Genomic DNA, 25,462 nt, shown 5'->3' on the forward strand with positions numbered 1-25,462 from the left:
ATATTTTTTTACTTTATTATTATTACAACAGGTGCAGTAGACAAACATTAGCATTCTTTCTTTCCATTATTTACTTCAAGTGGGGAATACCAACTAGATAGTGACCTCAGAACATCTGTATCACATTTCACTCTTCATGGCCTTGATGCACTAGAAGATCCATGGAAGCATTAAACCCAGAACATCAGAATGTCCAAAAAAGCCCTCTGACACCAAGAGACAATCACACAGTCCAGCTTGGAGCCATGAAATACCCAAACTGAGCAAGCTGTTATTACAGATTCTCTGCACACCACCCCTCTCACAATAATCTGATGATTCAAAAGGAATAGAACCAAAAGTGAGAAAATAGCGAAAACACAAAACCACAGTGACTTAAAAAATAAACAAAAAGCCCAACCCAAAACAATCTGACTCATTACTGACTTCTGGGGTTTTTTAGGGATACAGAAGGTGCCTAGCAAGACATGGTGCTTATTGAATCACATTCATCAGTTTTTTCACAGCAGCACCCATATTTTACCCCAAATGTAGAAATAAAATATCCTGCACGCCCATGCTGTTTAGTCCAAGCAAAGCTGATATACAGATCTGCATTTGCACATTTGCAATACAAGAGGATTGCATCACGAAATTCACTGTAATGCACGTAATTCAGGTGGTCATTTCAGGGATTTCACATAATCCTGACATTAAGAAAAAAACAGCCAAGGATTCCAGTTCTTGACACAGAATGTGAACACAGCAAAGCCATTAACAGGACTGAAATGTCTGTACTGAGTCCCCTGGAGCTGCATGAAGCTCAGAGCACACCAACAGGAGTTTTACATCTTTCTGTAGGAGTTTTACATCTCCCTGTCAGTTTATTTCTTCAAAATCCAGTATGCTTAGGCCTCATCTGCAGCTATGCATCACCAGGAACCTGGAGCACAGCAGCCCATGAGTGCTTACATCTGTCCCTTGTCTGAACACACCTGTAAGCCTAGAGCAGGTTTCCACACATTGTCTGACTTGACAATACCTTTTGAAGAATAATTCACAACTTTCAGCCTGCAGTTTGCTTCTGCTAAAGGGCTCTAACAGTATCGGCTATGTAACTATTTAATAAGTAACAGTATCCAATCTAAGTAAACTAACCAGCAATGTCTGACTTTCAATTTCACATCCATTTTCTTGCTGATGCAAGACAGCTTTTTCCACTGTTCCAGTTTGCTAACAAAGTGCTTTGTTGACTTAATTTAAATTGCACCAAAAAGCTGGGTAAGGAAACTCATTCGATACTCTCAAACCAGCAACTTTCCCAGCAGTAGTTTATACACAGGAATGGAGGACTAAAACAAAGCACCTAAGTCAGTGCATCCAATTCCTCATAGTCTTGTAATAAACACCTGGAGGAAAATCAAACCAACTTCATGTCATCAGCACACTAGACTAAACATTGCAGCATCTCCATTAAGTGCTGCTGTTCTGTCTTAATAAAAACAAACAAAAAATTCCTCCCAAAACCAAACACCACCACCCTCGCCCCAAAGAACAACAACAACAACTGGATTCCAAAGGGAACAGGAAGAAAACATCATGTTTCATCAATGCCCAAATATTGTTTGGGAAATACTGTGGTAGAGCTCTGTAACCTCCAGTACCCCTCCTCTTCTGTCTCATCATTTTATTGACGGTCCTTAAGTAGACAAGACCAGCACTCATTATCTTTTCTTATCCAGTAAGTTAAGAGGATGTACTTTACCCAAAGAACCCTTTAAATGGTAAACTGATTTCGTAGAAGACATCTAGTGTCAGGCTGATTGGAGGGTCCTCCACTTCCTATATACTCTCCACAACTGATGGGTTTTGCAGGCATGCTACACACAGAAAAGAACTAAGCTCTGATCTTTACATAGCCATCAACTTACAGCTCATGTTAAAGAAGATACCTGAACTCCCTTTCTATGTATTCTTTAGATTTCCTCTGTAGAATGAGACTCGTCCACTGTCTTGCCCAAGAGGCTGAATGTAGTTACACAGGAGCTACAATTCTGCAAGTTCAGGTGTTCAAACTAGAAAATGTCAGTGCTGAAGTTTTTCATGTACACTTGTTGCAAGTGGTAGTTCACAGAAGACTGTGCAGACTGTCAGTAGCAGGAGTCAAAAACAGGACAAAATGCAATTCACTGTTCACAATTCAGTTGAATAAGCCTCTGCAAAAACTTACACCAAAGAATTTCCCAATAATAACATCCTCATTTAGTACCAGTAACGTAAAATTTCTATGTGCAAACTGCACAGAATAAATTAAATCTAGAGAGAGGCAGCTGTGGCACAGTTTGTGCAAGGATAATTAGAAATGGAAATGTTTCTATATATTGTGAATTATGATTTCATAAAGAAAGATTGAAATAACATACATCTACTTAAACCATTTGAAAAATTAAGATATAATACTGACAGTAACTTCTCTTTACTTAATATTAGTACATTATCAATGTCAGCACATCAAAGAGAAAAACAAACCTCTGACAACACTAATGCCCAAACTAACTTGTGAGGCCATAAGAAGGGCTTTAGGATCTTTCACATTTGTAAAGGGAAGTATTATTCTGGAAATTAGTGATCAACAGTATTAAAGGAGTTACAAATTTTTCATCCACATTTGAAATTGCAACTACTTCAAAGGCAGCCTTCAGAAACCACATAAGAAGCTTTATTAATTATCTTACTACTTTAAGTCTTCTGACAAGTGTGGAAGAGCATTTGTTTAGGAGACAGGAAGCAGAATTTAAAAGCCACTTGATATTAAATAGAAGTTCTAGGCAGTTGGGTGGCTTGAACCAATCACTCCCAACTGTAGAAATGCTCAGTTCACATCACATGAAACTGAATCACACAAATATTCACACCTTTTTATTTTATATTCAGCAGCCCAGCACAGATCCTCTCTAGACTTATGTCAAGAACTGCCAATGCTTTAAGATGAACCTTACACATTATTGTGACATTAACTTGCTGACAACCACAGAATCCTTATGCTTTTCAGACTTTTTACTGTTACCCTAGGGAACTAAAATTGTCTCCACACACACTGTTTTCAAAATGGAGAGAGGAAACACAAATAACACAAATAGCCAGTGATAGTTACTGTGAGACACCAACAGAGCTCGGCACCTCTCCACAGCGCAGCATTTCCGAGTTTTTAATTACACAGCAGCGCTAAGCCACAGCCGTCATGCGTAGGACACGTGCTGATGCTGGGCATGACAACACCACTTCATCCCGTCCTCAGTCAACAAAAAATCACTGTAGCTGTGCAATCTTATGACAAGCATATGCCCAGAATAATAGCACTCACTCTGCAGCTACCACTCTGCTCCTATTAGAGGATTATAACTTGTTATTTATCAGCATTAATGCCATCTAGACGCAGTTTTTAAATCTCTCTCAGGAAGTGTTAAAAATGCCAACACCGTTGCCGTGGTAGCAGACATATTATATTTAGTAAATGAACTCTGAAGTGTTCTGTTAGTTAAGCATTCCACTATATTTATAATACTCAAGTTTTGTTTTTGAAGGAAACCATCAGCATCCAGAGAACAGATAACAGCAGGAGAACAGAGAGCTCACACTCAATTGAAGGTATCCTTCAAGAAGCTGTGGGTGTTGACATAGTTAAGGTGTTGTTATGAGCACTTCTTCTGGATGTGGAAAGCTGAGCATTAATAACAGTATGAAGTTTCTTATTTCTTTTGTCTGAGCACCAGAGTTACATATGCTAAAAGAACTTGTAAATTAAAAGGTACACATTGTACACAAATGAATAAAAATACAGCCCTAACTCACTTTGTAAAATATCTGCTTTTGTTCCTTAAACAGTAACAGTACAACACATTTTCTTCAGAATTATTTTATTTGGATTATAGCAATTAGTATCACTTATCAGAGAAGGCCAAATCCAGGCAGAGAGCACAGAATCAATTTCACAAGGCAACAACACGGACTAGTATTTTAGCATACAAACCATTTCACTGCATTATCAAGTTGAAATATCTTTCAACCATGCATAAAAAATCTATGCTTAGTCTTTCAGAGCTCCAAGTAATACCAGATTCCTAAATATACAAAAATTACATTTAACTTATAATAATCTTAGTTAATCAAGACTTATAAAATTACAATTTTATTCTTCACAACATAGAAAAAAATACAAAAATGACTGTATATAGTTTTCAACCCAAGTCTCACTGACATATACATCAAAATATATGATTTGATGTATACTCATGAAAATTTTAAGCTGAAAGATAGGTTTTAAATTGACACTGCAGATTGGTCCACACAAATGCCAACCTTCATAATGATAAGGAAAAAAACCTTTGATAAAAATATCACATTGTGAAAAATTACAATTTGCCTGCACTGTAACCTGCATTCTTACTGTAATTTACAAGTACAAACATTTCTACAATTCCAGTTGTGAACTGCACACTGGTGAAAACCTTGGTCTTTGGAGGGCAGTGACTAACTCAGAGCTGGCATGGTAGAACATAAAGTGCTGTCAACTGGACCAGTGCACACAACAGAAAGTACCAAAGCAGGGGAGGCCTGCTGGTTTGGAGAGATGCTGCTAGGGAACATGCAAGCCAAGGAAACAGTCTGTGGGGAAAATAAACCCCTCTGCCTTTGTGACACAGTACCAGTCAAAGCTTCTATTACAGACTTCATGGAGACCACTCTACAGTTTCAGTGACAGATGAGGGGAAACTCCTTTTATGAGGAGAAACCCCACGTGTCAGCAAAGTCAGTTTTAGGGAACAACCCAAACAATTTTAGGGCATCACACTACAGTTCTCTTTAGATTCCCTTCCAGTGATTTCCACAAAGATAAACTTGAAAAAGATGAAGTGCTGAATTTCTGTATGTAGTAACTGCATGTTCAGACTTCAGAATATAATTTATAAATCAACACAGCTGGTAAGAATTCCTACTGTGAAAGCAACTTCTTTTTCTTTTGAAAGGAAAAGTAACTCCATTTTCTTTTAAAAGGCCATATTTATTTGCATTAGTGTCATAAATTGGTATTTTCAATAAAGTAAATATTCCATAATAAAGCCTATTCAGCAGAGGTGTTGGTTGTAGAAGCTTTCTCCCTACTGGCAGCTTGCTTTGCTTTTCCATGGTGCCAGTGCTATCTGCTGTAGATCTGTACTGTGTCTTTCTCATCAACAGAGCCAGGAGTTTGTTTCTTGCAGGAGTATTACACAGCCATTTTTTATCTCCAAATTGGACCAACAAATCTGAAACCAAATCTTTTATTTGGGCACAGAAATCAAATTAAGAAAAGTTCAGGAGCTGAGCATTGACAATATCCAGTAACCTAAGTACATCAGGAAATCAGATCTTTTAGATGACATCCTTCAGAAATATTGACATTAACTTCTTTAATAGCAAGCATAAGCAAAAGGAGATGTTTTGTTCAGAGGTGGAAGTTTACACTTTCAAACAATGAGTTAGGAATAATATAACATTTCTCAGATCACTACAACAAAGCACATAACCTAATACAGAAATGAATTGAATTGTTGCATCTTTGAATCTAAAATAATTTTGAGGTTGTATATGGCCACAGTAATAGAATCACAGAATTGTTTGGGTTGGGAAAGACCAACCATTACCCTAACACTGCAAAATCCCAGTAAACCATGTCCCTAAGCACCATGTCTTCAGTTCTTTTAAATACCTTCAGGGATGGTGACTCTATCAGTTCCCTGGGCAGCTTGTTCCAATGCTTGAGAATCCTTTCTATGAGGAAATTTTTCCTAATATCCCATCTAGACCTTGCTTAGAACAACACGAGGCAGTATCCTCTAGTCCTATTGCTTGTAATGTGGGAGAAAAGACCAACCTCCAACTTGCTACAACCTCCTGAGTTTTTTAATCCAGTCAATAATTAGCTCCAAAATTTGAACATAGAAGCAAAGATTATTATTGTCTCTTGTCCTCTCTCTGCTCATAACAGAGCTGTTTGTGTTGAACAGGAAAGGCTCCATACAGTCAGAGTTAGGAAAATTCAGTTCCTTTGATGGAGCCAAAGAAAATTACTGAAAAATGCCAAGTTTTTTTTAATATAGCTCTGACAAGCATAAAGTTAAATAAGTGTAAATCCAGCTCTTCCCAACTGCTAGAACAGAGAGTCTGTGTGCTCAGTGCTTCCCAGCTGTGTTTAGGGAGAGCTGGGATGTGTCAAACACAACTGGGACACACCAGGGGAGGTGCTGGCAGGCACAGCAGGAGGCAGCACTGCAGGTAGCACGGGAGGGGTCACACCTCATTTATGCACTAAACCATGTAAAAGAGGGAAGCCAGAGAAGCCCACATGGTCTTGGTCTGGTGACTCTGACTGGATGCAGACAGGACTATTTGGCCATCAGTTCCAAACAGAACAAAGCCATAAGGTACGTTTCCTTTCTTGTCTGCTTGGATACCCATTCATTTCCCTTCTCCTTTTGTTCCTTTCATTCCCCACCCTTTTAGTCCCAATTGGAAGTTTCTTCTAGACTTGGGGCACAGCTCACACAGCACTAGTGCTTTCTGCCTCATCACAAGGCTTTCTCAGCTCCTTCATTTTCCTTCTACCTTCCCAAAGGGAGGTTAAGCCTGAGAACCCAGAGAAAGCACCTAGGAGAAAGTAACTTTTTGTGGTCTTCCAATCTTTCCAAAGAACAGATGAGGGTGGCTTGCCCACTCTGCAAAGGCAGCATGTAACACATGAGATAATCTGCTCTGCAAGGAGCAGGTAACGACTTTGCAACAGTTCAGAAGTTCAGTGCCTGGAACTGCCTGCTTGGATGTGCCAGGGTGACAACCTCAGTCCCTTGAGAAAGGTCAGGCTAAGGAACAAGGCCCCCAAACACAGCAGACCAAGTAGTTCTCAGCACTGAAAGATGAGTATCACAGACAACAATTAGAGATGATAATTGATAGTAAAAAAGGGAGAACTGCACCTGTTTCTGGGTGATCTACCTCCTTATATCATTTAAAGTCACTACTGATACCACTAGAAGTATTACAGTCAGTATTATTTTAATATGTAAAAAAGTATTCAGGGATGCAGTACTTGGGGTAGTTTTAATGTTTCAGATAAGAATTACAGCCTCTGAATTAATATTAGCATTGGAGTGATCAGCTTAAACAAGATCTTCAGAGAACACACTCTGGTCAGACACCGTACTGTTTAAATTCCTAAAGAAACACATTCCCCTCATTTTCCGTAATTGGTTTCTTGTTCTTGTTCCCATCACCTTTTAAATACACAACCTACCTTTCTAAATTCAAACATTTTGCCCAGATTACATTCTCCACTGAAGTCTCTGACATTATCCTGAAGTATTCCAGAGCACACTGTTTGCTTTCACGGCAATACATACAGTTTCTGGCATGCAGTCAAGCACTTAAAAAAAGAGGTATCAGTAATATAATCCCAATTCAGGCATTTAGTGGGTACAACTTCATCACTCATACTGCAACCTTCAGGCATTTAGTAATAAATGAAAACCATTTAGCACATCATTTAAGGAAAAGGTTAACTGCCAAGCCATATAAAGTTTAGGTTTTCTGAAGCACTGCAAGCTGAAAATTATTTTCATGTTTGACATCCTGGAATTTCACTGAAATTAGATTTATTGGTTATTCTTGCTAAATTATTGGTCTTTTACCTCTGACTTATCTTGGTATACTCTTTACAAATGTGCTGGGTATCGAAAAACTGCAGCATTTTGATGTTTGAAAAGTTCTGAAAAAGAGTTGGAATTACTCTGACTTTTTATGTTCTTCAGTGTGGGAGAGTACTTTTCGCCTCTGATGCAGCATATGGAAATACAGCTGAGGGAATACTGAGGAGAAAACAGACTCAAGTCAGTGAAGTGTGAAGAGAGGCCTGCAAGATGCACAGTCACATGGTCAAGGTCACCAATTCCCTACTACAGGATGTGCTTATCCCCTTTTTGCTTCAGGTACTACTAATTTTATTGCTAGAGCAATCATATTTTTAATTAAATGCAAAATGCCTTATTTAACTCTAAATGTAGAGGCAGATGACAAAAGTTGCCTTAACTGCATGCACACAGTACAAAGAAAACAGACTGCAGGTCGGCAAAAGTCCTTCAAGAGAAATTTCCATATTTGTTTGATTTTTTTTTAATTCTAGTGTCACTTTTTCAGACTCTAAGACATTTTATACACATCACTGCCTCTTTTATCTCTCTCTATCCAGAGCTTTTTCTCTTCCTGTTTCTAAGAATATGGTACACAGTAAGTTTGCAGAACAACCAAGTAGGGGATGGAAAACATACATATACAAACAGCAAAAGCTGAAATTTCCATGAGATACTAAATCTTTATGAACCATGCAAAAATTAAACAAAGTCATCAGCAGGCTAAATTGGTTACTTCTGTGTATGTTAATCCCACAATTGTTTGCTTTCCCAGTACAGCTGTTAATACTAAGAAACCTAACAAACTCATACTTACTTGGAATGTAGGAGATCATGACCAGGATCAGGAATGTATAGTAGTCAAATGAAAAATTGTACTTGTTAGGTAAACTAATGGAATACAAGCCAGACTGCCTGACGAAGGGTAATGCAGCATATATTGTGAGTAATTCGCCTGAGACTCCCATTGGATACAATACTATAAACAAGGTGTACCTAGAATGAAACATACACAGAAAGAATTAAAAAGTTATGACAAACTCCGACAAAATATTTGTTAAATGATATTACAGATATTCAAATTTTGAATTCTCCACTCAGTATTTATTTTACTTAAATCTTATTTGATTAGAGCATGGCAAGGTATGAACATTATTGCAAGGTAAGTATTCAAATCAGCAATTGTTTGGAAATATTTAAAGATTTTATCTGAGAATCTAAAAACTATCTTTAAAACTATTCTCCACACACATATACTTTATTATTTTGATTTCTGAATTCTTTGGTAGAGTTCAGATATTTTTACTATTTAAAACGGGGCCAAATATAGTTGATGTTAATCAATGAGCTTAAATATTATTTCAAGGACAACCACTGGATATAAGAATTACTGCTAAATGTCAGTTTACTTACTGTCATCCCTTACTGTTAGATATCACTTTCTGACAAACAATTATTTTGTAAATGGAACTGACTTCAGACAAACAACTCTTTCAGCTTGCAATGCAATAGATTTTTGTAACCTGAAAAATCTGCTGGAAAGAAGCTAGGCAGTCATGTTCACAAACAGGGCAATTACCTGAAGGCAGAATCTAATTTTTTGTACTGCAACTACTTTACAAGATAAATATCCCTGTCAGATCAGTGCTTTAAGGCTGTAATTTTTATTATGCTACCGACCTGGCCCATTTGATGAGATAAGGGAGATGGTTTAACAAGCTAAACGTGTAAAAAGAGTAACGGATTATCTCGGTGATTGTCCAGGCCACTACAAACAAGAGGACACTGTCTTCAGTTTGTACCTGTGAGAATGAAAAAAAAAAGCTTTGAATGAACTTGAGCATTAGCTCACCAGACCCAAGAAAACCCCACAGAAATCAATTCCTGTGGGTTGCTTTACTGCATCATTTTAGAGAACAGACTCCAAGAATGAGCTTAAAAGCAACATTAGTAACAACAGTAAAAAACTCCTCTTAACATGCTCTGTATTTTTCTAGTTGCTTAAGAATAGCTCTGCTTCATGGTCAGGTAACTTAAGCTCTCATATTCTGTGCAAAGTAAATTGGTAGACAAAACCCCAGAAATTCTGAGTAAAATTCTTAACTCTTCACATTCCTGTGGAGCACCCGCTTCTATTTCAGTCCTACAATTGTCTCCTAGTGCAGAAAAACTAGTCTAACACTTGATACCTGGTTTACACTGAATATTCTGATACTAGTTCATGGTACTTCTGAGCAGAAGCACTCTGAGCAGAAGTTTTCCTTTCTGTGGTCAGAAACTTGGTCCTACTTTAGAGCAGCAGCAGAACAGGTAACAGCAGACCTCAGGCTGGGGGAAGAACCATGCTCAGATTGTCTCACCTCAGGCAAGCTTGGTGGGTACCCGATTCACTGTTCCTTGCTCCATTTTCTGCTTACTGCCACCAGCATAGTTCCTCTGATGTTACACTCCAGGCAGTATCATGTTTCACCCCTTTACACGTCTTGGAGCGTTTGTCAGTCACACATCAGTGAAGCAGCTGTAACTCCCTCCACATTTTATCCCTGACAACAGCCCAGTTGGTCTGAGCAGGGTGCTAATAATGCCAAGGTTGTGGGTTTCATCCCTGCATGGGCCATTCACTTAGGAGCTGGACTCAGTGATTCTTGTGGGTCTCTTTAAGCTCAAAATATTGTGTAATAAACTGCCTTTATCGGTGATATTTATAATGTCAATCCTCAAAAGCATGTACTTTAAAATGGAAAGTTGTATTTACTAGATTATGGAGCATCATTATGAGGTTGAAGTTCCAGATGGATCAAGTATATATGGGGGTCACTTACCCACAGTACAAACTGTTGAGGGAGCAGACATGATTTTTATGCAGCCTTCTCCCTCTCTCCCTCCCTCCCCTTTTCAACAGAATTCCCAGCTCTATGAGCACCTTGAGCCCAAACTCATGGACCGTGGGAACGAAAAGAGCTCAACCACAGGGGCCCATATTTTCTGTTTTCCTCCAGCTATTGAAAAAGGGGAAAAGGAAGTCAGGAGATGTGGGTGGTGCACTCTATTCATCTTGGAAAAAGTACAAACCAACAGGGAAAAAAAAAGGAACAAGAACATATATATATGGACAATAGGAAACTTTTTAATAGAAGGGGACTGATCATATACTTTTGGGTAAAAAAGGGGATTTTTTTTTTCCCACAGGAATTACTCAGAAAAAGTTTTGTTAGACTGCAAAACCCAGAAAAATTTATACAGCAATCTTGAGCTATTCTGGAATGCAGAGCTGTAATAATCTGTATTGTGCTGTAAATCTATATTCTGCTGTGTGTAACATTTCAGGTCACTTTCACTGCATTTAGCAGCAAATGCATCTTGTTCTTTTTCCACACTCTGATAATTTTTTTATATATTAATCTCCCTTACATCATCATAAAAGAGCAAAATCCAAAAATTATTTGAAGACTTTCAGAGAAGAGACCAAATCTATTTTTACACATTGCTGCAGGACCCTAATCCTGTTTGAGGTCTGCTTTATAAGCAAGACTTAGCTCTCAACACGGAAAAGTGAGCAGCACTTCCCAGATGTTGTTCCAAAAGAGGAAAGTGCTTGACAAGCACTCCAGAGCTGCATCTTCTGGTCAAATCGGGAGTCACAGCTCAGTGATGAGTTCACCTAAACCTGTGAGTCACAGGCTTTAACCTGTGCTTTAAATCCCACTTATTTCCCTAGCTATTGAAATCAGTAAACCCAAGCCCCCAAAATTTGTAGCTTGAAGTAGCATCCAAGGATATGAGCAAGGACAAGGAACTGGGACGCTAACAGTGAATCATGAATCACACACATGGAAGTAGAAAATTACAGCAGTTACAGTCCAGTTCTATCACAACATCTCTAACACTGCCTTCTAGGTCTGGTCTCCCTCTGCTCCTTCGTATTTTAAGTTATTCCAACAGCTCACAATCATTATGAAACACACAACCCTGTTAGGTCACTTAAAGAATCCCTGATTGTGCCTCCATAGCTTGTGTCCCTATTTAAGGAAGAAAGAAGCCTGGAAAGTGGTGGTTACCATCATAAAGTCTGATTCTTGCACACTCACATAGCTGTCACCAGTCTGTCCCTGTTGGAACATCTCTTTGAGCACTGGCAGTTTTTCACTACTTCAGATAAAGATGACTGAGATGTACATTAGAAAACCCCTGGGAACTGATTTGCAAAACAGTTTCTCAGGAATCTTATTCTTTTAGCTAGTGGTAATGATGCATTTGCATCATTCCTCCTCCAGGCTGGAGAGGGCAGATACACAGCAGATCTTTAATAAACCACTAAGGAAAATGCTCCCTGAGAATTCGATTCTTCTTCCACTACTTTTTTTATGCCAGTCTTTCAAGGAAGTCTTAGACACAGGTCAAAAGACATTTTACACTTTATTTACACCTTATTTGTCCAGCTCTCTTAATAGGGGTCAATCAAACAATACGCAAAATTTTTTTGGCATGTGTTTTCAAGCCAACATATCATCAAGGAGAGTCATGAATATATTTTAGCTTTTCTTACATAGCAGACAATGTTTGCTAAAATATAAAAGAAACCACTGTCTTTCAAGATGCAAAGATGAGAACTGGGAGTTGACAAAATAAAGCCTGAGAGGTTTTTAACGTTCTCCTTAAGACTGGAAAGGGAAATTTTTCTACGTTAAGAGCAACAGTTTCACAAATTTGCAGAAAATTTCAGCTAAACACATAATTAAGCAATCCAATGCACAAGAGCAAAACCAGCAGCACTATGCAAGTGTAATGATGGAAAATATTGGAACAGCACGTCTCTCTCCAAAGAGTTGGTTCTCTGGTACAGTAATTAAAAAATAAAACATAAAATTAAGGGGAAAAAAAAAAGTTTCACAGTAGGCACAAATGGCCCGACAGATTATTGTGTTGTATGGTATTGCTCTAATTTTACACAGATGTAAAGTAGTGATGAGTCAGGTTTTTCAACTGTACTCAGCCATTCTGAGTTCTGACCCTTCCAGCATGGACCTTTTACTACAACTGAGTCATAAATATCATAAGATGTTCTTCCCTCTTTTAAGTAAATATGCTTTACTATTGATTAAGATACCAATTCCCAATTGCAGATACTAGAGTCCCAATTACCAGCTCTGCATGCTATGTATGTTGTTTTCACAGCATCTCTTGCCTGTGTGTTCTACAAAAGTTCCTCTAAATATTTATTACACTTATTTGCAACTTATCTGTGTCTGAGCCCAATGGGATAAGCAAAAACTGCCTGCTGACACCATTTTTAATTACCCATCAGAACTGGGTGCAGCATTATCTATCATAATGGAAGTCCATGAAGGCCTGCCATGATGATGTAAGCAGATGATCTCATTGCTCACACAAATTCAAAAAGACATCTTTTGAACTGAAAGGCACTTTCTGTTCTCCTCTGCCTACATCCTCCCAGCCCTTCATACCAGGCTGCTCGTTCTCCACCCTCCTTTGCAGGGAAACAGTAAAATCCACTGAACTGGCTCCTTTCTGACATAATGGCCTGATGACGTGCCAGGCCCTCCTCCACAGCACCAACAGCTGCTCCTACAGTGCAGGTAAGGAGAATCTCAGTGTGCAGTGCTTTAACATTTGCCATGCTTTAACATTTATTGTGAATAATTTCATATTGAGCTTAACAATACATCAGCACTGAAGTCAACAAAAAGCACAAACAAGTTAGTGGCAAGGAGCATGCTTCAAATCACATCACATCTCTGGAAGTGTATCCTGACAGAAGGAGGGATGCAATACACATTTCTTCTTTTAGCTGTATTATATATAAAAACAGTCTGGAAAAGCAAGAAACTGAACAAGTCTCACTCAAAAAGTTAAAGAGGAAAACTGCATTTCGTTTTACAAGAACCTCATCATGCAACTGCAGCGCTTACAAGTTCCATAAAGCTGAGAACTTAATCCTGGCCTTCAGCATGGAGCTCACTTGTGCAGACAGCCCTTCAGAGAAAGCAGAACACTTGTGACACTTGCAGTACTCCCCAGGTGAGCCTGCACGCTCCCTGGTTGTGGGGAGGGGTCAAAATACAGCCTCTTTTTTGATTTATTTGCTCAAGTCACAGGTCAGAAACTCAACACAGGGTTCCTCACCCTCACCATTCTTATATCTGCTTTCCAAGACATTATAAAAGTAACACATAATACAGTCTCTTGCAAGACTCTAACCAGAAGACCACACAAGTGTGGGGAAAAAAATTCTGCATGGAATATTGTTGGAAGAATCCTTGTTAAAAGTCAAATATTTGGCTAAACTCATTGCTCTCGTTTTGCTGGTTTTCTCTGGTGAGAATGTGGGCATAAGCTTCAAAAAAACCTAACCCACAATCATATTATAGGATTTTCTTTGATGTCTAATGGACAACACATGGAATAATCCATCCAATCTAACCTTTAATATTTGGGTTACTTCAAAACCAGAAGACATTTCATAAAAACAGATTATCACTGTTCTTTATGAAGCACCAGATGTCCCAACATCCTATAGATAACAAGCAAAACTCCAAGAGTATTTATTTTAAAGTATTTTATACATATATATAAAATCTAATGTCTTGAGATTACGGCTTGCATTTTTTTTGTTCAAAACCTAGTACGTATTTCTGGTGAATTAACAGTGAAGTCCATTAGAAAACAGGTTTTATGTTTATTGAGAAAAATAATATTCCTCCCCTTCAAGTAGCCTGAAACTAAAGCTTCACATGAACAAGCATCACAATACCAGAAAGGACTGTTAATTGCCAGGAACTACAGTGACTTATGTTACTCTACATGTGCATGGATGCTCTGATAACAGGTTTGCAGGAAGGAGCAGAAAGCAGCTTCCCTCAAGACTTTGTAATAAGACAAGTTCCTTAAGACATCCTCCATGTCAAGTCACAAATAATCTTATGCATAAACTGACTGTCACTTATTTCAGGCACCCATGCTGACACTGATATTAAGACCAATTTCTTTCTTTAAAGGAAGAAAACCAGTAAGATGAGTTGGCTAAATTACAGCAGAGATGCAGCATATTTGGGCTGCTACAAGGATTCAGATGACAGGAGTCAGTCACCACAACCTGTACCAATTAAAGTATGTCTACATTTTAAAACAGCTGTCAGGAAAAATCTTCAAAAAACATGCCTTCCAAAAGATTCTAAAGAGATCTGCATAAAGTACAGCACTGTTTGGTGTGGTGAGCAGTGAGAAAAAACACACAGCCCCAAAAAGTCACCTATGTTTGAACAGAAGAAAATTGAATGAAGAAAGATTATCTTGGAGAGTGACAATGGAGAGCATGGAGCCACTGTTGTGCACAAACAATTCAGGGGCAGTTTCAGATGCCACAGACAGTGAATTGCAGATGCAGGAGGGCAACGAGGTTTTGCTTTTAATTATGCCCCCAATGAGATGACCACTAAAGGCTGTACCAAATTCTGTGTTCTGTATCACACACTGGGAGGTGTTTAACTGCCAGTAAGGAGTGCAGGACCTATCCAGGAGCTAGATGTCTTACAGGGAGAGAATCAGACCTCGCTCCGTTTGACTGTCAACAAAGGATGACATCAGATCTATTTTTATTTCTTTTGATCCACAGAAATTCATATGAACAATTTCCCATGCTGGGACAGAAACAGAAGACATTTTAAGGACAATAAAACAGCAATGAATACTTGCTATTCAGCATGGATCAATAGTTTTCTATCAATTTGTAGCTTGACTTACCTCTTTTACACTATGTGTTACTGCCCACGTCAGGAAAACCCTTGACATCACTTGGAAAGCAGTCAGAACAACAGAGGAGGGAACAATGCCTGGAAGATATTTTGCAATTAGTAAATATTCCTGACAGGGTGGGAGGTAGGGGTGGGGAAATAAAACACAACTAAATCAAAGTCCAGTTATTTGAAATTTCTAGAAGAAAAGCATTTAATTTTTTTTTTAATTTGAAGATATGAAATCAGTCTTTCAGTTGTTTATACAGTGTAATGCAGTGCAACTCCCTGACAAGGCTTTCTGCATCAAAATGCAAACAAATGTAATTGATCTTGTTGCAATCACAGCACATTCCTTAATACACAGAACAGCTCAATAAGATAATTTCAATCAAACAGCTTCTGTGATAGAGCCTTGCAAATGCATCCTGTTTGATTAAAATACCCAAGATACTCTTCATTACTGTGATTTAAAATGTAAAAATAATAAGTACATTTTGCACTGTATATCCCAAAAAAACAACCACCAAAAATTGTAAGTATTTTTCAGAAACACAGATCTAGCCCATATTTTGATAGATGCAAAGTTTGTATTTCCTTCCTGGAAATACAACTCAAAACCCCCCAAACCAGCCAACCAACTAAAAAAACCAACCCCACAACAAACAAACCCAGGTAACAGCTGATGCACTGGCAGCTACAGAAGCAACTCGAAGATTTTGGTTCTTCCAGCAAGATCTGAGGTGCCAACTGACCTGCCAGTAGAAGGACCCTACACAGCCAGGTCTGACAGAGCAGGAATACTTTCAGACTGAAAGATTACACAAAATTTCTAAACTTTGCATCACAAAGTTTTATTTTCTTCCAACAGCTAAATGATAAAGAGCAGGTGTAGCTTCTAAGATACAGTAAGAAGTGCTTGTGCTGAAAGCACATCACAAGCAACAGGACAGCCTCAGAAAGATGTAGAGACCAAAAAGGAAAATGAAATAGGAAGAAAGAATAAGAAAAGTCAAAAGCAAGTTTCAGTTGAATTATTTTCATTGATTTGTTTGGCTTCTTTCACAGGGAAAAGGAAAATCCTACATAGTTCTCTTCAGTTTTATCACACTGTCTTGGTCTCTGGGCTACATGTCACCTCCTTTCCAGGCAGAGCTCTGCACTTTTTAAATCTTTGCCGTATGTCAAAGTCCTGTTCTCAACCATGCTCACACAGACACTCCCCTATCAATCTTTGTATTTTGAAGGACTTGCCTCACAGATGCTAACATTTCAGAATCTACTGAAAAGATGTGGAGAGAAAAGTTATGCTGATACACACAGCCATCTGTCACACATAAGCTCCTCTACTGACAGAGAATTACAGCTCTAGTTAGAGCAATTAGTTCAGCAGGGGCAAAGGAATCTGCAAATTTCCTGTTTCTCCTTGCACAGAAACTTTTGCTGCAGTCAGTAGGACTGCAGCAGACAGCAGCAGTGCATCCAGCTGTGCATCGCTTTATTTAGCTGACAAACACTTCCATTAACAGAAAAAAATATAATCCACAGCCAGTTATATGAAAACCAGTCTTTTGCAAAAGAGCTTTGTTAGGGAAAGCAAAAAGATAGAATAATAACGGCATAAAAGGTTGCCACTTTCCCCTAATGGCTCTCTCTAAAATTAAATTGTGCTACTAAGGATAATATGGGCTAAATGGATCCACACCTCAAATCAGCTGAGCCAGAATGATCAGTTTTGCACACAGGCAGGCTGTATAATGATCTTATTTGCTGTTCTGCATCAGCCTGGAAGGTGAAACACAGGAATCCCTTCTGCTACTCACTGATTTGATGGACACAGACCCCCAGTTGTGAGGAAGTGATAATCCAATTACATTTTTTACATTCTTAGGTTTAGTACTAGTAAACACTAGTGTCTGCACACCAGTTTAGGTTAAGAAAATAGCAGAGCATCATGGATTTAGGATGGTAAAACCAGCATTTGATCTGCAAGGTTTTCCCTCCAGTGCCTCAAGATTTAACTTTTCCTTCTTGCCACGTGTTAAATAAGACATGAAAATGGCACATTTCAATATTAATTTTTGATTTTTTTTAAAAAAAGTATGGTTTATTCTGGTAAAAAACAGTAATTGAGATTTAGGAAAATTAAACAGCGTTGGAAGGACTGCCTTGGCAGCAGAGGCAAATAGATGACACCCAGAGTTTACTCTGAGAAGCCTTTACATTAATTTGAGGTGTTTAAGACTGTTCATTTCTTGGGATGATCTGTGCACAGTTTATCAACTGCATTTTAAGACATTTTCAGAGTAACTGGATGATTCAGGAGGGTCAGAACTACTTCATCAGCGACAGAACCAGACTGCCCTCTGCTGACACATTCCTAGCACCAGTTCTCCCCACATCTCACTCGGTTATTAAAACACCCACAGAACTCCCTAGGAACCCACAATCCAACACCCCTCCAGTACGGGGCTGTCTGGACAATAATGAATAACAGCAAGTTTGTAGTCACAGCTCTAGGAACCTCAATGTCATCTCACTCTTTAAAGAGTGGCTAGTGAACATTCAGATAGGGCTGAGCACTGCTTTATTGTTTTCTGACTTCTCAAATTAGGGAGTAAAAAACTGGGGTGTATTTCAAACAAAAATTAGTACGTTATGCAAGAATTAAATTCGGCAATCACAGACCGTAACAATTTTCTTGCTAATATATTGCTAAAAGTGCAGTCTTCTATAAAAATAATAAACTGAAAATTTGCAAGCTTACCAAGTGCACAGTGCAGAATCTAGAATAAAAAGAAAAATTCAAATCACTAACATTTCAAATGAAGCAATTCAGACACACATTTAGTTCTGTTACAAGAGCTTAAGATTCAGTATTTGCATTTCAATGATTAAGATTAATATTTAGCTCTGCTGCCCAAGCTAAATAGCAGAGAGTAAAACTCCCTTATGACTTGTTAAAAGGAAAATCCAGCTTTTGTGTGAGCTGTTCAGTAGAATTAAAGTAAATGTAAGAAATACAACACATCCATGCAAATATTAGTAACACCAGGGAACAGGACTACACCCACCTCAAGCAAAGCTCCAGTTTGGAAGAATTTCAGGGGCTTTTCTATTGAATAGTAAAGGCTGTGGTAGCTGCCTTTAGCCAGATATGCCCGAACTAGACCAACTGCAATAACAAGCCACCTGAAAGGGAAAAAAAAAGGAGACATTAAGCAAAGCACAAATAAGAAATCTTTAACCCCTCTTTTGATAATTAAAAAAGCAACAGGCAGAACTGTCCTGAAATACAATAACTCCGTAACACTAGAGATGTTAAATACTTCTACAAATTTATCCAAGTGAAGGATGATGCACTTTTAAGCATTTTTCAGCACCAACATGGTACCAGTATCTCCCATGTCTCTGATTATTTTTCAGCGAGCTCTATTTAATTTAGTTATGGAATGTATTCATGGCAGATTGGCATTTTGTTTAGTTTAAGCAGAAAACCCCTGACAGCTAGTCAAGAGACCTCTTACCAATTTATAGCAGTATGACATAAAGAAGACTCAGAATGCATTGATTTTAACATTTCAGTTCCAAGTAAACCCTTAGACTTTAGGAGGGATCATCCAGTTTAGTTGGTAGCATATATTGCATGAGAAATAGTTATAGATAAGTAACTGCAAGGAAACTGAGCCTCCTGAAGCCCTGAAGGCAGCATGGCCATTCCCATCCCAGTTTTCCTTTTTAACCAACAAATACATCTGAGCCTATGTAAGCAGTGCCCATTTAACTGCAGCTGTATGTGAACAATGTGACCTGTTAACCCTGCTCATTCTCCTTCAGGTAATTTAAACAAACCTAAAAATGTTCATCCTGGCTGACGAAGCTTTCACTAACTACACAGCTGTGCAGAGCTGGCGCTTGCCCACATGAGAATTCTTCAGCCAAGCCTACGCCAAGCCACAACCCCAAGGGAGTGGTCAACGCTGGTCAAACACTTCCTATTTAAAAGCAGCATCTATAGTTAACTCCAGTTTCCAATTGCTTTTGGCAAACATGGGGAGAAGGGGGGGGTTGGTCAAGAAGAATCCTTACCAGGGGCTCCCAAACTTTTCACTCAGGCTCATCTTGGCTGTCTTACACTCAGCTACTCTGAATGCCACCCAATTTCACCTCCATCTCCCTCCAAACCACTCCTGTAAATCACCAAGTGTCTCTGCTAACCACTCACCTCAGTGTGTAGACATGTAGCAAGCCCACTGACTACCCAATAGTTTTTACCCTTTGGATAAATGTGTGTTGCTGTGGTTTTGTAACAGGGATGATGAAGAAATTCCCTTTATTAACAGCACATTAGAGTCTTGTAAGTACCACATTAGCTTGGATATTGCAAAGTATGTGCATGTTTTATCGCAAATGTAATAATTGTTTGAAACAAACAGAGAAGTTCAGATTTTTCAACAATAAGTAACTCTGGCATCCAAGTTTGTGTTTGTAACAAAATCTGTTAGCAGAACTGAAAGAACGCTAATTAATTTCTGCCTTAACTTCTGGTAGATGTGCACCAAAGAAAAGCAGGGGGAGCGGGGAAGATAAATGGGAAAGAGAAACAAGCCCTCTCTTTTTTCAGAGTGAACAAGTTATTTCAGTAAAGCCCAGCTTGTGAAACCAAAGGACAAACATTTGCCAAATAACTGCTGTTTACAAAGAATACATAAGATTAATTTTGTATTTAGACTTCAGTGTAGAATCAGCCAGTAAGCACTACAGTATTTGTGCTTCTCCCCTGCAACACCAACTGCTTCTTCTTTAGAACAGGAAATCAGAGCGGGTTGACACTGTGCTCTTCTTACCTGCCAAGTTTCTCTGTTTTTCCTGATCTTCCATGTTTGTTGAGAAACTGCTGAATTGAGCAATTCCTCCAGTTGCACAAGATGCCAGTTCTTGCTGTGCCTGCAAACCCTTCTCACCTGAACCCAGCAAATCCCACGGCTCCCAGAGCAGCTCCAGCCTCTTGCTCATCTCCACCCTCGTGCCAGATCACTGACTCCAGCAACACTGTACTTTCCATTCCATTTACTATCCCTCAAAAAGCATTTGATACACATCAGAGCATTAATCCATACGAAATTAAAAGCTGAACCTGATTTGTGCTGAAGCTTTTAGTACCTCTGTCCTGCCTCTGTGATTCTTAAATAGTTTTTCACCCTCGAAGTCTAGACAAAATGGAACAGGAGAAGGTGAAACCAAGGAATGTCAGCTGAAAATGGAACTTGCAAGAAGTTTAGAAGGGCAGCAAAAGGCACGACTGTCTCAGGAAAGCTCATTTCTCTGACCTACACACTGATACACCTGACAGCCCAGCTGGAGCTACATTTCATTAAATTACTGTAAACTCCAAACTGGATGATTACCGTCCTTTGATTCATCCAGAATACAAAAAATAAATACTGCACACGCTGAGTTTTTTAAATTTTATTTAGTCAGACTTGATAGACAAGCTTTGTGCTCAGGTCCTTAGGCTAACTCCCTTGAGTCTCTCACAGGTCATAAAAAGGCATTTTCTTGTGCAAAGTTTACTGAGGTTCTGTAACATTTATGCAAGAGAATACAGCAGAGCTATGCAGTGAGTGCACCTGAAAGGGAGAAGTGTACTTTGACTCTCAACAAGCACTCACTGAAGACACGGACAATGAAACTCATAACCCGGAACACTCTTTGCTCAACACTGATTAACACCAACTCTTGCAAATTCAAAAGCTATTACATTACCATCGACCTTGTTGAGTGAAATCCTTTTTAAATTCATTGTTTATACCACCACCAGCTACTTAGACCCAGAAGTACTAGTCAGCTACAGCACTTGACTAAAAATAAGGAACATAATCACCTTTTAAAGCAGCTTATCTAACATTTACACTTAGCTCTAACAGCATGCCCTCTCCCCACCCAGCACTATTCAGTGATTTTGGTCAAACAGAGTTTTTAAGAAAAATAATTTCTACGCTGCATTTATGCCTCCAGAATGAGCTTCCCATGATCAGGTCAGGCACGACTACACAGCTTCCCACTGTGATGGGAAAAGAGTCTGCCTGAACACAAGAGAAGCAAGATGCAGAGCTTTCTGCAGCTTAATGCTTTAAACCATGGCCAATAAAACCTGAGCAAGTACAGCTGAGAACCAACTGCACGACTGGTTATCCCCTGTTGTATCCTGTTTCTGAAAAAAAACTAACCAAACACACACCCAAAACATGAACCACATGGCAAGTGCATGCAGCTCCAGCCAGGGACTCACAGGTACACATGCTTTTTCTACTGTTTTGCTCTTGTAAAAACCATTGTATGCTTTTTTATGTGGGAACCCACACACTACGTGCACTACAGCATAAAACTAGAAACAAGATCTATTATTTTTGGAGTAAGTTGTGTTTTCTTTAGCTAAGTCAAGATAAATGCAAAGTAAATACAGAAGCTATGCTGAGATTTTTTCAACTGTGACGATCCATTTTAAATAAAGTTAATAGTTAAGGCAACTATGGTTTTAAAACATTTACTTTAGTACCTATTTACTGCACATCAATGTTGTGTGCTTCAGTTTATAAGCCTCTGTAAACCAAACCACTTCAAAAAAATCACATGTGCTGTTAGAGCATCACTTCATCATCTGGGCACCTTGAATTTTTTGGTTTTTTCTTCTCAAAATTCTCTTTCCAAGGCAGTGCAGTCGGAGAAACTAGGTCTGAGCACTCTGATTGACATGGGGTCAGTAAATAATCACTGCCACCAGCTGTCTATGAATCTTTTGATCTTGTCATCTGAACAACTGACCTTCTGTCAACCAACTCCAGAAAAACTACCTTTTTAAAAGGCTTCACAATAATAAGAAACAAACTGAGCTTTTTTCCTAAGCTCAATTTTGTATGTTGTGGAATTTCAGCAGTGTCCAGAGGAAGCGTAAACTCCTCATCCATTAGAAGAGAAATTATCAATGGGAGCCCTCAGTGACCTACCCCAAAAGAAAAGTGAGAGATAACACAGAGATATGACTGTAATCACAGAACTCACATGGTAACTCCCCAAACTGCAGAAATCATCTAATCACAACCCTGTCCAGAAAAAACAGCTCATGTTAAAGCACCATAAATCACATCAACCCAAGAGTGGAATTTTCTAAGAGGCTTGGTGTAAATCAAGACAATGGATAACACTGTGATCAAGATTTACATGACAACAGAAAGTTAAATGCAACTTTGTGTTATTTATTTCTGAGTTTCCAGCACTCAAGACTTTTTTTAATCTGTTCTTCTGAAGAAATCGAAATTTCCCACGCTCAGGAGCTTGCATGCCATGATAAAAAGTTCATGACCACAAAGAAAACTTTCCATTTACACCACAGCTTCTCTCTCAGGTTTTTTATAGCTTTTATAAACACACAAGTGAATTGCACATGAGCAGCAAAATAAGCAGGGAAATGCCTTTATTTCTTCAAGGAGATTTCAGAGGTGAACTTTTTAACACTGTGCAGGGACACTACACAAAACTGAAAAGCCCTGACTGCCTGCAATGTGTTGTGTTACTCATGTAATTATTTCTGATTACTTAAACCAAACTGGTGGGTAATTATCCCTGCCCTCTGAGTGAAATACCCTGCACATATCCCACGGAGCCCCAAACCTGCTCAGTAACATTGCACAGTAACACAGCTGTTGGGTAACGGGTGTACCAAGCACCTCACAAGAACTGCGCTCTCCCACCTTTGATCCACACAAGTGTGAATATCTTGGAAGCTGAAATAGCACCAGCTGACACCAGCAAAGACAAGAATCTTCATGTCCAACTGCCTTACTGTAGTGAACTGTATTTATATTAATTCCACACTAACCTCCTCCCCAAACATGACACTACTCTGTTTGCTCAACTCCTCACCCGCCAGGGTTTATCTACCAGAAAACAGGCTCATTTGGGATCCATTCTAAAGGCTATTTTCTCCTCCCACCCAAATATCCTCAATCTTTAGAAAGATGGTTTTATTTTTATCTGGATTCCAACGAGACGTCACAGCCACAATTAATTTAAAAAAAGAAAAAAAGTCTCTCTTCTCTTGAGAGGCTCCAGTAGTCGCTGTTTTTATTTTTGTACCTAAGAACACCTGAGCAAGCACCAGCTGGGCCCAGTCCGCATTCTGCCACGCAGGGCAGGGGCAGAGCACCAAGCTGCTCCAGGAGCTCACACGGACCAAAAGCAGCTTACAGCCTCAAACTGGAGAGCAGCTGAAGGGTTTATGGAGAAATCTTGCAGGGTTCAAGACCTTTGCCTTTAACTACTGCTGTGGACAAATTCCCTGTGTTTAGGGTCACATCTCAAGTGAAAACTGCTGGAATCTACACCACAGACATGGTGATGAAAGGAAGCTACAGCCACCCGGATGTAAAAATCGCTGCAGAGTAAATGAACGTGTCAATTACAAGACACGGCCAGGAATTACAATTCCCAGGGAACACGCGCTTGAGCTGCCGCGCAGGACTCGCTGGGGAAGGGGCATGGCAGAGAGGCCGCGCTGCGGGCCGGGCCGGGCAGCGCTGGGGGCTCACCCCGGAGCTGCTGAGGCCTGGCACAGGCCGGGCACGGCCCCACAGGGGCAGGCTCGGGGACCCCCGGGCACCGGGAGAGCCGGGATTTGGTCACAGCGCCTCGGGAGAGCCGGGACAGCGGGAAGGCGGCGGAGCACGGACGTGCAGGAGCCCCTGCCCAGCACGAGGAGTGTGAGCTCTACCGTGATCCAGAGTGCGAGGCAGGGCCACCGGCGGCACGGGGGGCACAGCCCGCGCCCGGACCCCGCACCCGGGCGCTGCAGCCGCACGGGCTCGGCGCGGACGGGAGCGCGGGCACGGCGGCGGAGAGGCCGCTGCTCCCGGCCCGGGCCCGCTCCCTGCGGCGCGGGGCAGCCGCCCTGCCCTGCCCTGCAGGAGCCACCGGACCCACCCGCGGCCGCAGCCCGGCCGAGCGCAGCCCCGCGCCCCGGCGGCGGCCCCGGCCGGGGAGCCCCGCAGGCGGCGCGGCCCGGCCCGGTCCTTACCCCGCCGTCATCACCACGTTGTAGATAACGAGGTAGCCCGTGGCCAGCGCGCCCGGGCCCTTCCTGCGCCGCGCCTGCTGCCCGCCGTAGCCGTTGTCCGCCCGGCTCCCGCCGCTCCCGGCCGCCGCCATCTCGCGGCTGGCGCGCCCCGCCCGCTCCGGCGCTCGGCGGGCGCGGGGCGGGACTTCCCGCGCCGGGCGGGGACGGCGCCGCTCGGGCGGGCGGGGACAGCTCGGCGGGGACTGCTCCGCTCTGCGGGGCGGGGACAGCTCGGTGGGGACAGCTCCGGTGGGGACAGCTCCGCTCGGCGGGGCGGGGACAGCTCGGCGGGGACAGCTCCGCTCTGCGGGGCGGGGACAGCTCGGTGGGGACAGCTCCGCTCGGCGGGGCGGGGAGAGCTCCGCGCAGCCGCCGGGGCTCGGCCAGGGTTGCCCGGCCCGGGATCGGCGACGGCTTTGGTCGCTTTTGGAGGTAGTTCAAAACGCCCCTCTGCGGGGATAAATAGGTCTGCCGTGTCCCTAATAGCATTAGTTGGTAAGGCGACCTGTGGAGTATCTCGTCCGTTTTCATCACTTCTGTAATATAGTTCAGAGAGGAGAAGGCTGAGAGGCGATCTCCGTTAATGCACATAAATATCTCCAAGGCGGGTGTCAGGAGGATGGTGCCATACTTTTCGGTGGTACCCAGCCACAGGACAAAGACCAATGGCCATAAACCAAATCACAAGAAGTTTCACCTCAACACGAGGAAGAACTGCTCTACACTGAGGGTGCAGAGCGCTTGAACAGGACTGCCCAGCGAGGTCCTGGTGTCCCTCCCTGGAGACACCAAACGCAGCTGGACGCGTTCCTGTGTCACCTGCTCAGGCGACCCTGCCCTCACGGGGGGTTGGACAGGGTGATCTCCAGTCTCTTCCCACCCTAACAATTCTGTCATGC

The 25,462-nt window shown here is 40.9% G+C and overlaps 1 protein-coding gene across 1 annotated transcript; it reads right to left on the reverse strand.

Annotated features, from left to right (window-relative positions):
* Positions 1–3,879: 3,879 nt before the first annotated feature.
* Positions 3,880–24,726, reverse strand: HACD2 (3-hydroxyacyl-CoA dehydratase 2). The gene is made up of 7 exons (XM_063400870.1): positions 24,525–24,726; positions 18,526–18,643; positions 18,219–18,237; positions 15,462–15,550; positions 9,381–9,502; positions 8,518–8,696; positions 3,880–7,880 (listed from the first exon to the last, which is right to left on the reverse strand). Exons 1-7 carry the CDS (start codon positions 24,653–24,655, stop codon positions 7,798–7,800), a joined length of 741 nt encoding a protein of 246 aa, XP_063256940.1. The 5' UTR covers positions 24,656–24,726; the 3' UTR covers positions 3,880–7,797.
* Positions 24,727–25,462: the final 736 nt, after the last annotated feature.

Source organism: Prinia subflava, chromosome 6 (genome assembly GCF_021018805.1).
Source record: "Prinia subflava isolate CZ2003 ecotype Zambia chromosome 6, Cam_Psub_1.2, whole genome shotgun sequence".
Taxonomy (NCBI): Eukaryota; Metazoa; Chordata; class Aves; order Passeriformes; family Cisticolidae; genus Prinia; species Prinia subflava.